Raw genomic sequence first — 16,989 nt, forward strand, 5'->3', positions numbered from 1 at the left:
AATAGTTATACATAAGATAACAATGGGACAAACAATCATAGGGAAACAGTTTTGTAGATATTCATTCTTACAAAACTGATCAAAGATTATTATAATTCACTTATAAACTGTTTCAATAAAACATTAAAAAATGTTATTCGTTGACATAACATGTATCAATCCAGTTCCCGCGCGTGGATATTTTTTACATTACAAAATACTACTAGAAATGTGGCTAATTATATTTATTGGCAATGCGATGCCTAATGGCTTTTGTTTTCCACATTTCTTCATTTCGACCAGACCCGATATTAATAGGTTGTCCCACTTATGTTTCCATGTAAATTTTTGTAATCTCGCAGGTAGGGTGTTTCGCTAAGCTTATTTTAAAGAACTTATAAGTTCTTGGAGCTTATAAGATATTTCAAGAGCTGATAAGATGTAGTAATTTTTAAGAGCTTATAAGTTGTCAAAGTGTTTGGATAATTGAGCTTATAAGCTAGAGAGAGAATTTTTTGCTAGAGAGAGAATTTTTTTGGAGAGAGAAAATCGAAGAAAAATGAACTTAAATGATATATGATGAAAATAATAAATTATAGTTGAAAAATAATTGTAAAATGATTGTTGCATATGAGATTATAAAAAAATAAATTGGGGTAGAGGAACTTATTTTTTTGGGAGCTTATAAGCTCTTGAAACTTATTTTTAGAGCTTATAAGCTGTTTATGAGCTTATTTTGCCAAACACTTTGAAAGAGCTTATAAGTTGTTTTGAGGAGCTTATAAGCTCAGCCAAACACCCTCTATCAATTCCTTACTTTGTGAAGAATATTTGTCACCATTTTCAGAATTTTTATTATATTTTTGATGTCTCACCACGTATTCCATAATCAATTTCTTCTAATTTTAATTGTTTTTCTTCAATTTTAGATATTTATAAATTATTTTAGTTTTAAAATTTTTAATTAGAACTCACTAATTAATTTAATTGAGAATTATAACTATTTTTATATTTATTTTTCAGTTTTTAATTAAATACAATTATTAGGATTCATTAACCCATAATTAGGGTATGTAAATATTTAAATTATTATTTTTATAATATTTTCTTTTAAAAAGTAGCAAACAGTATTAAGTCACAGTGAAACATACAAAATTATGGGACGAATGATCTTAACTCCTTTGTCACAGTTCTATTTTTAAATATATAGGAGTACATATATCATATCATGCATGTTGATCTGAACTCATTTGTCATGGTTCTATTTTTTAAAATATACCTATCTATCATGTTGTATATGTGTGATTTATCATAGTGTGGGACCGTCGTACGATTGATTACATATAGTAGCTTATTTAATTGACATTAATAATGATTCACTATATTTATATATTTTGAAATAGTGAGGTGCAAACAAAATAGTAATTGGAGGGGAGTACAATTATGATGAAAGAGAAACAATAAAAGATGGCTGATATGTTGGAAAATGTGAGGTTTTGTTTGATGTTACTTCAGTGTCTTGGAACCTCAATGGTAAAAAGATAAAATCAAAAGAATGTATATATATTAGAAAGATATCTATATATATAGTTATAAATGCCATGCAACATTAGTTATCATCTCCATTGGGGCTCATAGAAGTGATCCTCACTTTAGAGTCCCTTAGAGCATCTCCAATGCTTGTTGCTTAGAAGGGTGTCTTAGGAGTGGGCCTCATCTAAGACACACCCCTCTCCAATGCATTGTGTTTTAGATGGGTGCTTAAATTCCCATTTCCACAAAATTTATATTTCTACACTTTTATTTTTAAAATTCAAATTTTATTAAAATTCAAATTTTATTAAAATTAAATTTCTACATTACAATAATTTAAAGACATAATTTAAATACATTAAAAAAAATAAAAATTATAATAATTTTCTAGGGCTCAATCGGACCAAAACGAGACCAAATGTGCTCCTTCAAGTCCAAAGTGAGGCGAGCATGCATCTCCGCGTCTCGCATGGATGCTTGTCGTGCAACAAATGCACGAAAATTCGGCGGAGCACCGGTACGAGGTTGAGATGCGGCGCTACTCGATGCTTCGTCGGCGTCTTCTTCCCACTGTGTTGCTTGCTCGCCTTCGTCTTCGATGATCATGTTGTGCAAAATGATGCACGTGAACATGATGTCGCTCATCGCCTCCTTGCTCCAAAGACGCGCTGGGCCTTTGACGATTGCCCAACGAGCTTGAAGGACGCCGAAGGCTCGTTCAATATCCGTGCGAGCCACTTCCTGCATCACTTTGAATCTCTTCCCCTTCGGATCCGTCGGATGTGTAGGACTCTTCATGAATACAGGTCAATTAGGATAGATGCCGTCAGTCAAGTAGTACCCACTTGTATAGTAGGCGTTGTTGACTTCATATGTGACCGGCACGCCCATTCCTTGCAGCCGATCGTTGAACAACATCGAGTTGTTGAGCACGTTGATGTCGTTGTTCGAACCAGGAGTCCCAAAAAAAGCATGCCAGATCCATAGATCTTGCGAGGCGACGGCTTCGAGGATGATGGTCGGTTCCCCCTGATCGCCGCGAGTGTATGCGCCTTGCCATGCCGTTGGACAATTCTTCCACGCCCAATGCATGCAATCAAGGTTCCCTAGCATTCCCGGGAAGCCGTGCTTCGCTTCGTGCATTGCTAGAAGCCGTTGGCAGTCAGCGGAAGTCGGCCTCCTCAAGTACTCCGCGCCGAAGAGTTGAATAATGGCTCGACTGAATCTGCGCAAGCACTCCAACGCTGTGGACTCTGCAATCCAGAGATACTCGTCGTATTGGTCCGCTGCCCCACCGTTAGCTAGCATACGAACAGCGACAGTGCATTTTTGCAATGGCGTGAAGCCGGGCCTCCCAAGTGCATCCCTGCGTTGTTGAAAGTATGGATCGGAGGCGACGGCATTAACGATGCGCAAAAACAACGCATGACGCATCCGAAAACGGCGGCGGAAGATGTTGTCGGGGTAGATTGGATTTTCATCAAAGTAATCCGCGTGCAAACGTACAGCGCCGGCTTCACGGTCCCGACGAATGAAAGCCTTCTTCCGCGCGCTTCGTCGCCGACGACGAGGTTGCTCTTCTGGATCACCAATATCTTGAACAATTTGGTTAAATTGTTGTACAAGATTGGAAAATTCTTCAGCACGTCGCTCGTCCTCGTGGCTTGATGAGGAGGAAGACATTTTTTGTAGATGATTTTTTGATGTGGAGATGATTTTTTGAAGTGGAGATGTGAAATGAATGAAGAAGAGTTGTGATATATATAGATAAAAGGGAAAAAATAAATAAATAAAAAGATGAATTCGGCCGTTTGTTGCTTCCAACGGTCATTTTTTTTAAAAAAAATATTACAAACGGTCAAAATTTTCAAAAAACCGTCGAATTAATTTTTTTTTTCATAGGCGCGTCCGCCGGATGCGCCATAACCTTCTTCCTCTCGCCCCGGTTCTTCGCCTCACCACGCCTTCGCACCAGGCCAGGTCTCCAGTGCGGCGGCGTCTTCTTCACCCCAGCTCGAGGCTCCCTTCGCCCTCCGCGCTGTGGATGCTCTTATTTGCCATGGGGGTTTATAATGAGTTTTATAAATTTTATTTTCATTTGATTTAAAATAATGTATTTTAAAATTAAAATAAATACTTTCTTTGTTTATGAAAAGATGTCTTAAGGGAGGGTAGCACGAGTTTTAAGAAAACTTGTTTTATTTACTCCCTCCGTCCCACTATAAGTGAGACATTTTTATTGGACATGGAAATTAAGAAATGTGTATTTTGTGTGTAGGTGAAAAAATGTTTAAAGGGTAAAACTTTTACCCAAAAAATAAAGAGTCTCACTTATGGTGGATTACCCAAATTAGAAAGAGTCCCACTTATAGTAGTCTCACTTATAGTGGGACAAATGGAGTATTTAGTTAGTGGAAAAAAGGATCCAATAACTACGAAAAGTGAAAAAAGTTAATTAAATTAGTGAGTGAAGAAAGATGACCACAAATTAGTGAGTGGAAAAAGAGACTCGCAAATTATTGCTAAAAATAGATTAGAACATTTTTTTGCGGACTGATCAAAATGATAAATTAGTACATCTTTTCAATGACAAAGGGAGTATTAAATTTTAAAATTAAAAATTTCATTAAAATTAAATTTGAAGATTACAATAATTAAAATAAATAAAAAATTAAATATGAAAAATTTAAAATTACAATTAGAACTATTTGAAAACGTAAATCAGTCTACTCCAAATATAATGGATGTGAATACATGAATTATAACTAAATTTTGGTTTTTAACCAACACTATTTTTTTGGCCAATTATTTAAGCAAAATAAATGGTTATATCAGTTCAAATCAGCTTGAACAATATTTAGAAGTCAGGATAAAAAATTTGACTTCCAAGTTATTATATTTTGAACACCATTTTTTTTTATCAATTACTCACTCTGGCCCACTCTAATAAGATCATTTTTTTTTTGCACGGAGATTAAGAAACTTATTTTTTTAAAGGAAAGTAGTGTGGTTCGCACCAGCTAAGTATATTTTTTTTACTCAAAATGAAAAATAAGTCTATTCTAATAGGACGTCTCAAAAAGAAAAACGAGCTTATTAGAGTGGGACAGAGAGAATAATACATAAATTTTAACTTTTCAGAATTTGACCCAATTAAAATTCTAGCAGCATGTAATCCTATGTGGACATCGTGATTTTATTACGTGGATATCAAAACATTTTCTCCCTTTCTTCTTTGTCAAGGCCAACTTATTTAAATTATGTCACGTAATAAAATTTAGGGTTATTAACCTGTAAATACACGAACTTTTTATATTTTCTTAAATTTAACATGACTTTTATTTTTAGCCCACAAATGCACGAACTTAACATTTTTTCTGATTTTTGACATCGACATGAAAAAACTCTATTTATTATGGAGATGGAGGCCAGAATACATGACGTGAACTACAAAATATGCTCTTGAATAGAGTAATTTGATTCATTATTTGGATTAGAGAGTGAATGACATGATATACCAACCTTCACGTTAATAGTATTTTAGAATTTTTTCTTGTAGATGTCAAAAATCAGAAAAAATGTTAAGTTCGTGTCTTTGTGGGCTAAAAATAAAAGTCATGTTAAATTTCAGAAAATATAAAAAGTTCGTGTATTTACAGGCTAATAACCCTAAAATTTAGTGTGCACGTATGATTAAATGTGACCATAATTTTATTTAGGGTAGAATTATAAGAAAATCAAAATTTATGTATTGATTGACAAAAAAATAACGTTAATTTAAACGGAAACTTGAGTAAACTTAGTGTATTTATTGACAATTAACCGAAAACCTAATTCCCAAATATATAATTTAAAACTATTTCAGTAAAGTGGAACTTCACCGGACTGAACTTATTAGCTCAAAACGGTTGGGAAAAATAAGCTTTTAAACAGCTTATAAGCTCTCCAAAAATAAGTTCTTCAGTCCCAACTTTTTTTTTTAAATTCTTCTACCCCAACTTATTTTTTCATAATCTTAGAGCACCCACAGTGGGGACTCGATAGGGGGGACTCGAGTCACCCCAAGACCGGGTCACCCACTGCAGCCACAAGGGACTCGAGGGAGGCCTGATAGATCAGGCTTGCCCCGATAGCCGTTTTTGAACGCGCGTGCATAACACGCGTCCCTAATTAAAAAATAAAATTAAATTTTGAATTTTAAAGGCCAAAGTAGCCGTTCACCCCATTTTCCTTTTCTTTTTTATGCCCAACGGCTTCATAGCGGTTTGTCCCACTTTTCCTTTAGTTTTTTTTTTTCCTTCTATAAATACATCCATTCATTTCTTCATTCACACACACACACAAATAATTCTCTCTTTCAATCTTCCTCCATTTCTTCTTCAATCTTCCTATTTTTTTTCTTCAAAAAATGGAATGGTTCGATGATAATTCGTCGTCTTCCTCTGACGAGGTAGCACATACGATCATCAATGAGATCCAGGAGCATAAACAATTGCTTGCTCAAATGTACTCCCAACCGGCGCCGGAACGTGTTGTTCATCACTGACAATAAGTCCACCGTGATCGTAGGACTGTCCATTTTCGTCTTATGCAAGACTACTTCAACAACAATCCAACGTACGGGCCTCATTTTTTCGACGTCGTTTTCAGATGCAGAAGGAGTTGTTCTTGCGCATCGTCGAGGCTGTTCAAGGTGAAGATACTTATTTTCAGATGAGTCATGATGCACGAGGTCGGAACTCTCTCACGCCTTTGCAGAAATACACGGCGGCTATCCGCCAATTAGCCACCGGCGTCAGTGAGGATACTTTCGACGAGTATCTCAAGGTCGCCGACACGACAGGGCGTCTATGCCTCAAGAGATTATGCAAGACAGTCATTCGGGCTTTCAAAGCCGAGTATCTTCGACGTCCTACGCAGGCGGACATCCAACGCCTTCTTCAGATGCACAAGGAGCGACACGGATTTTTTGGGATGCTTGGGAGTCTTGATTGTATGCATTGGGCGTGAAAGAATTGCCCAAAGGCGTGGCACGGCGCATATACACGTGGTGATCAAGGGGAGCCCACCTTGATCTTGGAGGCCGTTGCATCCCACGATCTGTGGATTTAGCATGCCTTATTCGGTGTCGTTGGTTTGAACATGTTCTGAACCAGTCGCCTCTCTTCTCCGACGTGTTAGATGGAACGGCGGCACCGGTGGTCTTTGAGGCCAACCGGCGCTACTACCAGATGGGCTACTATTTGTGCGACGACATATATCCGGAGTGGCGATGCTTCGTCAAGAGTCCGTCGATGGCGACCAATCCAAAGGAGGCGAGGTTCAAGAAGATGCAAGAATCGGCACGGAAGGATGTCGAACGTGCCTTTGGAGTGCTTCAAGCTCGATGGGGAATCCTTCGAAGTCCGGCGCGGGGTTGGTACGTCGATAATCTCAAGGAAATCATGATGTGATGCATCATTCTCTACAACATGCTTGTTGAGAACGAAGGTGAAAGAGCTGTCCATTGGAGAGATGACGACGCAGGACATGGGGCGTCTAGCAGTGACTCGTCCGAGAGTGCTCGAGCAACACTGATTTGCTTCAAGGAATACGTGCAAAGAGATGCAATTTTTTGAGATAGACAGATACATGCTCAGCTCCAACGTGATTTGATCGAGCACGTTTGGGCACGTTTCGAACCTCTAGCGTCGGAATAGTTATTTTAGGATATGTCTTTAAATTTTTTAGATTTATGTAATTTTTAGGATTTTAAAATTAATGCAATTTAAATTCGAAATAAATTGTGTTATTTAAATTTGTGCAATTAAATTTAAATAAAAAATACAAAAATCAAAACTAAAAAAATCAGGTCAGTTATCATGTTATCCCACTGCAACCTCCTTGACCTAATGTGGTCCCCCCTCTATCAGGTCAGCTATCAGGTCACCCCCACTGTGGATGCTCTTATATGTAACAATTATTTTATAAATATTATTCAACTATGATTTGTTACTTTTATCATATACCCTATTAAGTTTATCTCTCTTCGATTTTCTCTCTCTAATAAATATTTTGACAACTTATAACTCTTAAGAAACTACACTTTATAAACTTTTCAAACATTTTATAAGCTTCAAAAAACTTATAAACTCTTTAAAATAAGTTTAGCCATGCACTCTCTTAATTAAAGATATACATCACGGAACCAAATTAGTATTTTTCTGGCCGAGGAGATGACGAAAACCCTAGCTTTCACCGTTTCCACACAACCCTAGTTTCTGCGCCGCCTCCCTTTCGCCGACGATGGATTCTGGCGGCCCTCTCCAGGTTCTTGATAGGGGTGGGCTCAATCTGCCACCGGTCTCTTCCAATTTCGATGGCAACAAAAGCTCTCCCGGCTCCGGGGGAGCGAATTCTCATAATACGAAATCGACGTCAACCGCAACTAATTCTTCTGGGATGATGGTGGAACACCAGAGAGTCCCTACTAAGCCGTCTGGTGATCTTGAGAATCAGATTCGTAACATGGAAAACCAAGGGTTGATGGGGCAGAAGCCCTTGACGAGCGATGCACGTCCCGATGATCTGCATGATACCAACGTGACTAAGTTGCCGAAGCCCTCTTATGCTGATAAGGTTGCTCCAAGGCCTGCGCGCAAGCCGGACATCCCTCTCCACAGATTTCATGCCCTGAAAGCGATCAAACATGGGGAGTCGGCGTCGATCGCTATCCCTCGTGATCTTTACATGCAACAGGTCTCCAACTTCAAATTTTCTCTTATTGGAAGGCACCTTCTTAATAAAGGAGAGAAACCTCGAACTTCTCTGGAGCTTAAGGCTGAATTGCAAGGAATCTGGAGGCCGAAAGATCCGTGGACCCTTATGCCTATGGGTAAGGGTTTCTATACTATCAAATTTCAGACGAACGAAGATAAAATTCTGGCCATGGAGAGATCGGGCTGGGAACTTGCTTCGGGGCAGTTGCTGATTCGTGAGTGGGTGCGGAATTTCAATCCCTATAAAGCGTCGTCTTCGTTTGCTCAGATTTGGGTCCGAATTTACTACTTACCGGTTGAGTATTGGCATCCAGAAATTATTGCGGGTATCGCTGGGATTCTGGGGCAGCCCCTCCGAACTGATGCGGCTTCTTTAAGCGGTGAGGTTGGTCATTTTGTGCGTGTGCTGGTTGAGATGGATTTAACGCAACATATCCCTGAAACTTTAATTGTGGACGGTGGTGATTGCTCCTTTTCGGTGGAGTTCAGTTTTGAAAACTTTCCGTTGTTTTGTCCTCGTTGCAAAATGGTGGGACATTCTGCTGATAAATGTCGTAAAGTGTTGAAGGGGAATTCTGGTAATAAAGCTACAAATAAACTGGTAGAGAATAAGGAACAGAAGCTTCCTGATAAGAAGAAAACTCTTGCTAATAAGGATTGGCAAATTGTTAATAGTCGACGGTCTCAAAACTCGTTTCAGGTGTTAGATGATGAACAACCGGAACATTTGCCTGGTCCGGATCTGTTGGACAAGTTTACTCGGCCAGAGTCGGAGAACAAGCCGCAAAATGCTACGTTTCGCAATGACCCTGAGACTGCTTTGACTTTAGAGGCTTTCAGGGAAGGTGTGGTGGAGGATGTGGATTCGGAGGATGAGGAATTTGCTCATGGGTCTGCTGGCAATGTGATTGCTGATGGGGGCGAAAGGCAACAGCAGCAGAGCAGTCCAGCACGCCAAGTGTTTGGGGAAAGTCCGAAGGCTGCTAGACAGTCACCATTAGACTCGAGTATGCTGCGTTCTTCCGTGGCTGAGCAGAGGCAGATTGGTGAGCTTCATTCCGCGATTAAACACCAGCATGAGCAAGATCCAACGCTGAACATGAAGGCTGAACATGCACACCAGGTGCTTGATGGAAGTTCGAAGGCTGATTCTGGGCAGTTTGGTTCGCCGGTGGTTAATGGGCAGCATTCGTCGGGAGATGTGAGCATCGAGCAGAATCAGCGGGCCCATCCGGGGGGACAGCAAGACTCCGCTGGAGTGCAGACGTCGTTGGGTTCTGGTGAAGCGCAGATGATTAAGCCTATGACAGCGGAGGCTAATGCTAAAAATGTGGTGGCCTTGGATAACCAAATAAAAATTGATCGTTTGCAAAAAAATTTGGGGCAGACTAGTACCGAAACCACGGGGAAACGGGGTCGTGGGAGGCCTCCGAAGCATGAGCAGGTTCAGGTGGTGCGCAATCACAACATTTCTCTAAAACAACAGGAAGAAAGTATCAAGCAGCGGCTTAGGAAGTCGGCGGATTCGGGGCACAAGCCAAACCCTTATGTGGTTGATCGCAGCAATCGCGAGAGTCTGCGGGTGATGGATTCTGTTGCTAATAAACGTTGGGCAGACGAAGTGGAGCTGGCTGAGCACCAGTCCACGCATTCTTCCACGTTTTGATGAATATTCTCGTTTGGAACGTCCGGGGTCTTACGGACGAGTCTAAGCGTTTGATGAAGGAGTATTGTCATTCCTTTGCCCCTATTGTGCTGGGTATTATTGAGCCGAAATCTAAATTTCGAAAAATCCAGCAGAATTTTTGGTTATCTTTGAACATGGTTCCTTGTCATCAGAATTGCAGGCTGCCTCGTCGTTCTAATATTTGGTTTCTGACACATCCTTCGGTCCAGACTAGTGTTGTCTTCTCCTCTTCTCAGGCTGTTGTGGTGGATTGTTATTGGCAGAACCGTAATTTCCGCGTTGCTGTTATTCATGGTTCGAATGATGTTAGGGAGCGTCGTATTTTGTGGGCTGATTTACTCTCGGTTATTAGCAGAAATACTGTGTTTATTGGGGATTTTAATGCGGTGAAAGGAGCTAATGAGAGGATTAGTTCGGTTCTCCCGTGCAGACGCGCTTGTCAGGATTTCTGTGAGTTCATTGAAGCTTCTGGTTTTGGCGAGCCCACCACTTCTGGCCTGCGCTTCACTTGGTCGGGTCGTCGTTTTTTGCCTAGGCATGTGGAATCAGTGCTTGATAGAGCGCTGATCTCTGATGGGTTCGCGGATATGTGGGACTCCATTAATTCTCACGCTCTTCCTAGAATTTCTTCGGATCACTCTCCGTTGGTGTTACAATGTAAGCTTGCCATGCCTACTGGTAAGCGTCATTTCAAGTTTCTCAATATGTGGGTTCTTCACCCGGATTTCCAAAGCATGGTCGCTACGTCGTGGAATGATCATGTTGACGCTCACTGCCCTATTTTTCGGGTTATGTTTAAATCGCGCCGTCTTCGTGGGGTGATTCGCTCTTGGAATAAGACGGTTTTTGGTAATGTCGATACTGCCATTTAGGAGAATCAGCAGGATCTTTTAGATATCCAAGCTCATATTGCTGAATCAGGATATACGGACGATTTATTTGATGAGGAGGTGTCGGCTCAGGCTAAGATTAATGTGTTCCTTTCTAGGAAAAATAGTATGCTTCAGCAGAAGAGTCGTATGAATTGGCTTGTTGATGGGGACAGGAATACGACTTTTTTTCACAATATGATTAAGTTTCGAAACCGGGGTTTTTCGATTGGCCACTTGAAAATTGATGGGGTAGTTGTGCATGATCCGGATGTTATCAAGACGCATGTTACGGATTTTTTCTCGTCCCTGTTTACAGAGGATAGACAGACTTCGGTGGATCTTACTGAGTTGGAGGCGAATATTGATCCCTGGGTTTCAGAGTTGCAGAACCGCCATCTCACGAGTATTCCCCTTGTGGATGAGATCTCTGCTTCGGTGTTCAGTATGGATGCTAACAGTTCTCCGGGTCCGGATGGATTCTCTGGGCGCTTCTTTCAGAGCTGCTGGTCTACGATTAAAGTGGATATCGTTAATGCGGTTAGGGCTTTCTTTTTGCATTCTTATCTCCCGGCGGGTTGCAATGCGAGCACTTTGATTTTGATTCCTAAAAAAGATGTTGTGGAGACTGTGGCTGATCTTCGACCTATCATCTTGTCCAATTTCTTTTTCAAAATTATTTCTAAGATTTTGGCAACTCGTCTCAGTTTGGTGGCTGCGGAGGGGGTCTCTCAGAACTAGTTCGGTTTCATCAAAGGAAGATCTATTCATGATTGTATTGTGTTGGGTTCTGAGGGTTTTAATTGTATGAATAGATCGGGCCGTGGTTCGAACATTGCTTGCAAGGTGGATATTCGCAAAGCTTTTGATACGATGAGTTGGGGGTTTATTCTGCAGGTTCTTCGTGCTAATAACTTCCATGAGAATTTTATTAGGTGGATTTCCATTATCTTTTCTTCGGCTAGAATTTCTATTCTTTATAATGGGAATCTTAGCGGTTACTTTGCTTGCTCTCGGGGTGTTCGTCAAGGGGATCCTCTATCCCCCATTCTGTTTGGCATTGCAGAAGATGTTCTCAGTCATCTTTTCATCAATTGTGTGAATTCTCGTCATCTCCAGCCGATGAGCTTCAGTAGGACGTGTAACTTCCCTACTCACTTGCTTTATGCGGATGATATCCTTATTTTCTGTAAAGCTTCTCATAAGAATGCGCGTAAAATCAAGGAGATTCTTGATTATTATGGGAGCTTGTCTGGTCAAGTTTGCAGCGTCGAGAAGTCTCATGTCTTCTTTGGTTCGGGGGTTGCTGCTGCCATGCGTCGTAATATTACCCGGGAACTTGGGTTTGCTGTGGGATGCCTTCCCGTTACTTATCTTGGCGTCCCAATCTTTGCGGGGCGCTCTCGTGCTTCTTATTTTACCAGCATTTATGATAGAATTATTTAGAAGTTCTCTCGCTGGAAAGGGTTGCAGCTCTCTATCACTGGAAGGCTCTGTCTGATTCGATCGGTTATTCAGAGTTCTGTTATTCATTCGATGATGGTTTATCGGTGGCCAAAATCTCTTCTCCACAGCTTAGATAAAAAGTGCCGGAATTTCTTATGGACTGGCAGGATTGATCAGCGGCCTTCCTGCCCTGTTGGTTGGTCTCGGGTTTGTGCTATTCGCCAGGAAGGTGGCTTGGGGATAAGAGATTTCAGTCTCATGAATAAGAGTTTTATGATGAAGCTGGCTTGGAAGTGCATTAAAGGGACTGACTTCGCGTTTTCCATTCTTCGCACGAGGTACCTGACTAGTTTTGGGCATGCGAAGTCTTCGCTGGTTTCTTCGCCGGTCTGGACTAGTATTCGTGAGAACGTGAGTGAGCTGGTGGAGAATTCTTATTCCTTTATTGGGGATGGCTCCTCTACTTATTTCTGGCTTGATGACTGGCTTGGTTATAAGTTGGTGGATAAGCTTCAGGTTCCGCACTTCATGCATGATTTTCTCCATCAATCGGTGGCTGATTATTATTTTGAGGGAGCTTGGCATTTCTCTGAGGATTTCTTTATTCAGTTTCCTGACACGGTCTGTGATATTTTATTACTGCCTATTGGGGAGAGTGAGGACTTGAAATTCTGGAAACATTCTGTTACAGGTGATGTTACGGCGGCTCTTGCCTATTCTCGTATCTGCCATAGCTTTCCCAAAGTCCGTTGGGGAGATTGGATTTGGGAGAATTATATTCCTGTGAGACGCTTGATTGTTTGTTGGCGAATAATTCAAAACCGCTTGCCGACCCTGGACGTTCTCATTCGCCAGGGTACCTTGGGACCCAATCGGTGTTCTTTATGTGGTGCTGCGGAGGAGACTCTATCCCATTTGTTTTGGGAGTGCTCGGTGGTGCGTCCGATCTGGATGGATTTTCTTGGTTGGTTTCATCAAGGTGATTTTAAGCATTGCCTGGATATTCATAGCTTCCTGGTTTTGGCTTGGAATGCTAAGTTCAGTTCTCAGGTGAACTCTTTTTGGAAGTTGGGTGTTTTGTCGCTTCTTTGGCGTATCTGGAAGGGGAGGAACCGAGTTGTTTTCAATGACGAGAGTTTCGATCCCAGGGCTGTGATGAGCTTCGTTAAAGTGGCGTTTAAGGAGCTCGATGCGTCTTCGTTTAAAATCGGTTCGGTTTCGAATTCTTGGCAGGATTATTTGATCACCCGTAGCCTTGGTGTTGTTTCTCGTGCGTCTCCGCCTCCGTTAATGATTGAGGTGTATTGGTGGCCTCCTGTTGGCCAGTGGATCAAGGTCAATACTGATGGTTCGGCTGCGGGTTCGCCAGGTGCTATTGCAGCTGGTACGGTTTTTCGGGATAAGTTTGGATGGGTCCGTGGTTGCTTTCACTTGAAATGTGGTCGTGGTTATGCGTTTGAGGCTGAATTATATGCGGTTATTACTGCGATTACGATTGCTCATGCTCGAGGTTGGATGTTTCTTTGGATTGAGGCGGATTCGATGTATGTGGTAAATCTGTTAAGCTCTCGTGCCCGGGATGTTCCTTGGAGATTTGTGGCGTCTTGGAACCGCACGCTGAATCTTCTTATGGATATGCAGATCATGGTTTCTCATATTTACCGGGAAGGTAATGCTGCAGCTGATATTATGGCTAATCTTGATAGGTCGGAAGGTTGGTGGCCTCATGCGATTGATGATGTCAAGAAGGCTGTTGCTTTGGATATGGCCACTCACAGTTTTGTTCGTATTCGTGGTTGATGGCTGTGGGGGTTGGTTGTGGCTGGCTGTTGGGATGGTTCTAGGTGCTGTGATAGGACGTTTCCTGGCCTTTTTACAGTTGCTGGGTGTGCTCGGCACTGGGGTTCGGGGAGTCGGGTCCTGTTGGTTGCTCCGCGATGGCGTTTGGCTGTCGGCGTTGAGAGTTTGGAGATGTGGTTGTCTCTGCGCGTTCCGCTTGTTATCTTTGGCCTTTTTCTGCTCGTTCTTTCTGGCTAGTTGCGGTGTTTCTTTCAGCTCGTTTTTTATTTTGTGGCTTGTCGGTGTTTGTGCTTGTTTTGGGGTTGCTGAGCCGGATTGCCTAGGGACAATGGTTCGGCCGGAGTTTCTGAGGCAGTCCTTCCCGCTCTTCAACTCCTCTGGGTCGTTTGTTTCTGTTTTTTAGACGAGTACTCTTTTTCCTCCTTAGAGGTTTTCCCTTGCGGGTTTTCTCTATGGAGGTTTTAACGAGGCTCGGTCCTTAGTCTGCTCTCTTTTGTGCTTTCAAGGGTTCCTTTTAGGCTGTCTTTTCTCTTTCTCTTTTTAATATAACCTTATTTAATTAATTAAAGATATACATCACGTTCTTATAATCTTTAGATTTCCAACAATAACATGGATTTTCAAGCATTTTCTTTAATCTTATACTAAGTACTATAATATTCAACAATGCGCGTCCAACCCAATGTGTTTGGCGTTTGTTGGTTATTTACAGCTTGCAATTGATTGATACGTAAGTACATAATAAAAATTTAATTGGACTATACTATATTAAAAGGGGAGTTTTCAATTTAAAATCAATTTTAAATTAATTTCAAAATTGAGTGATAATTTTGTTGTTATAATAAAATTGAAGGTTTATATTTAAGCTATATATTTTTCTTCTTATTTTCATTTTCTTTAACTTCTTATTTGTTGTTACATTTCTTTCCAAAATTGTAAAATTCGATTAATTATAAAATATTTAATATGTATATCAAATTAAAGATCAAGATAAGAGCTTTAATATGATATATTTTATGAAAATATTTAATTTAAAATGAAAAAATTAAATTTGTTTAAATATTAAAGTTTTATAAATTTCTCTCTCCTCTCTCATCTTTTTGAATAAATATATTTTTAATTCTTTTTAATTAGTATTTTATTTTTAATTTTTCTAACTTTTTTTTTGTTTTTCATAATTAAGATCAAATTTTATAATTGGAATTCTTTTATATTTTCAATATCCAATTCAAATATATTCAATTAAATTTAATTTTTATTATATTTATAAGTATAATAATTGAATTAGTATTAATTTTATATAAATATGAAAATAAAAAATATTTTTCCGTGCATTGCACGGGATGCAAGTGCTAGTATAGGATGTATGGACCAATTAACATCATCAACTTCATTCATCTAACAAACCCAACTCCAATTTATGTTTGTTTAATTTGGACTAACTTCCCTGCTAAACACATACTTATTACGTTTTATGGATATGGTGACAGTAAAATCTTATTGGCGAACTAAATGGAAATTTTATTTGTTTATCCATCTCTATCTGTTTGTATATTTATGTATCAAAGAAAACTCTTAATTAGCAAACCGTGAAAGCAATATATACTTACAACAATAATGATTTTGAGACACCTAAGTGTCTAGACACCTAGGTGTTAACCGGGTTTTTTTTGTGATTTTTTAATTGAACCGGTTTTTTGTTAATTGATGATTTTACTAAAGTATCCAACCTAATTTTACTCTATTTTTTTTCGGTTGTTTTCCAGCTTTTTCGTTTTTAACTGTTTCCTTAATTATAGGTTTTGTTGTTACCTTATTTATCTATTATTTATTTTCAAAAATTTTATAAATCATATAATAATTCGAATTTATGAGTTTTAATTGCAGATTTTTTTTATTTATTTGTTTCAAGATTTTATTATTTAGTTTTCGAAATTAATATTTATTTGTTTCAAATTTTTAGTATTATTTATTTTTCGGATTTGTTTTTTTGCAATTGATATTTTTTCGAAATTAATATTTATTATTATTTTTCGAAAATTATGTTATTTTTATTTATTTTCACTAATTTAGAGATTATCCTAAAATAATCCTAGATTTGATTCCACTAATTTAGAGATTTTAATTTCTTCAAATAATAATCTCAGATTTGATTCCACTAATTTAGGGATTCTCCTAAAATAATCCTAGATTTGTTTTCATTTATATATTTTTTTTCGAATATTAAAAAAAAACATTTCGAAAATGATTTAAAAAACAAAGAACCAAAATAACAAGAAAAAGGTGTTTCATTTATAAATTTTTTTCGAATATTTAAAAAAAAAATCGTTTTCATTTATATAATTTTTTCGAATATTTAAAAAAATTCGTTTTCATTTGTATAATTTTTTCGAATATTTAAAAAAAATCGAAAATGATTTAAAAAACAAAGAACCAAAATAACAAGAAAAAGGTGTTTCATTTATAAATTTGTTTCAATTTTTTTTTTAAATCGTTTTCATTTATATAATTTTTTCGAATTAAAAAAAAATAGAAATAACAAGAAAAAGGGTGCTTGGGGGATTTGAACCTGAGACCTCAATAATATGTGAGTGATACTTTGCCACCTTCTCCGATAGTGGCAACCGCATTACTCAACCGTCAGAAATAATAATAAACTAAATCATACAAAGGGGCATTGTTCGAAAGAATAAATAACATATAATTTACTAAACGTGATATAATAATTATAAACTGAATCATACAAAGGTTATATTTGTCTTTTACTATTTACTTAATTAAACCTAGATGATTAGTTAGTCGTGTGTTAATAATTCCTTTATTATTTACAAGTATTAATCGTACTTAATTATTAGTGGAGAAAAATTAAAAAATCACCATTTTTGAAAAAAATAAATAATAGATTTTCAAGAAAAAT

The 16,989-nt window shown here is 38.8% G+C and overlaps 3 protein-coding genes across 3 annotated transcripts; 2 read left to right on the plus strand and 1 right to left on the minus strand.

Annotated features, from left to right (window-relative positions):
• Positions 1–2,319: 2,319 nt before the first annotated feature.
• Positions 2,320–3,195, minus strand: LOC130993924 (uncharacterized). The gene has a single exon (XM_057918961.1). It carries the CDS (start codon positions 3,193–3,195, stop codon positions 2,320–2,322), a length of 876 nt encoding a protein of 291 aa, XP_057774944.1.
• A 2,967-nt stretch (positions 3,196–6,162) lies between these two features.
• On the plus strand, positions 6,163–7,130 carry LOC130993926 (uncharacterized). The gene is made up of 2 exons (XM_057918962.1): positions 6,163–6,505; positions 7,003–7,130. Exons 1-2 carry the CDS (start codon positions 6,163–6,165, stop codon positions 7,128–7,130), a joined length of 471 nt encoding a protein of 156 aa, XP_057774945.1.
• Positions 7,131–10,091: 2,961 nt separating this feature from the next.
• Positions 10,092–14,475, plus strand: LOC130993927 (uncharacterized). Its single transcript, XM_057918963.1, has 5 exons — positions 10,092–10,745; positions 10,830–11,366; positions 11,724–12,191; positions 12,345–14,054; positions 14,152–14,475. Exons 1-5 carry the CDS (start codon positions 10,092–10,094, stop codon positions 14,473–14,475), a joined length of 3,693 nt encoding a protein of 1,230 aa, XP_057774946.1.
• Positions 14,476–16,989: the final 2,514 nt, after the last annotated feature.

This window comes from Salvia miltiorrhiza, chromosome 7, assembly GCF_028751815.1.
Source record: "Salvia miltiorrhiza cultivar Shanhuang (shh) chromosome 7, IMPLAD_Smil_shh, whole genome shotgun sequence".
NCBI classification, from domain to species: Eukaryota; Viridiplantae; Streptophyta; class Magnoliopsida; order Lamiales; family Lamiaceae; genus Salvia; species Salvia miltiorrhiza.

Excerpts from the sequence above, each read along its gene's own strand:
- LOC130993924 (XM_057918961.1), bottom strand. The coding sequence starts at position 3,195 with ATGTCTTCCTCCTCATCAAGCCACGAGGACGAGCGACGTGCTGAAGAA.
- LOC130993926 (XM_057918962.1), top strand. The coding sequence starts at position 6,163 with ATGCAGAAGGAGTTGTTCTTGCGCATCGTCGAGGCTGTTCAAGGTGAA. Across the intron at positions 6,506-7,002 it reads GATGCTTGGGAGTCTTGATT|GTGAAAGAGCTGTCCATTGG; the intron begins GTATGCATTGGG and ends TTGAGAACGAAG.
- LOC130993927 (XM_057918963.1), top strand. The coding sequence starts at position 10,092 with ATGGTTCCTTGTCATCAGAATTGCAGGCTGCCTCGTCGTTCTAATATT. Across the intron at positions 10,746-10,829 it reads CTCACTGCCCTATTTTTCGG|GAGAATCAGCAGGATCTTTT; the intron begins GTTATGTTTAAA and ends ACTGCCATTTAG. Across the intron at positions 11,367-11,723 it reads AAGTGGATATCGTTAATGCG|GTTCTTCGTGCTAATAACTT; the intron begins GTTAGGGCTTTC and ends TTTATTCTGCAG.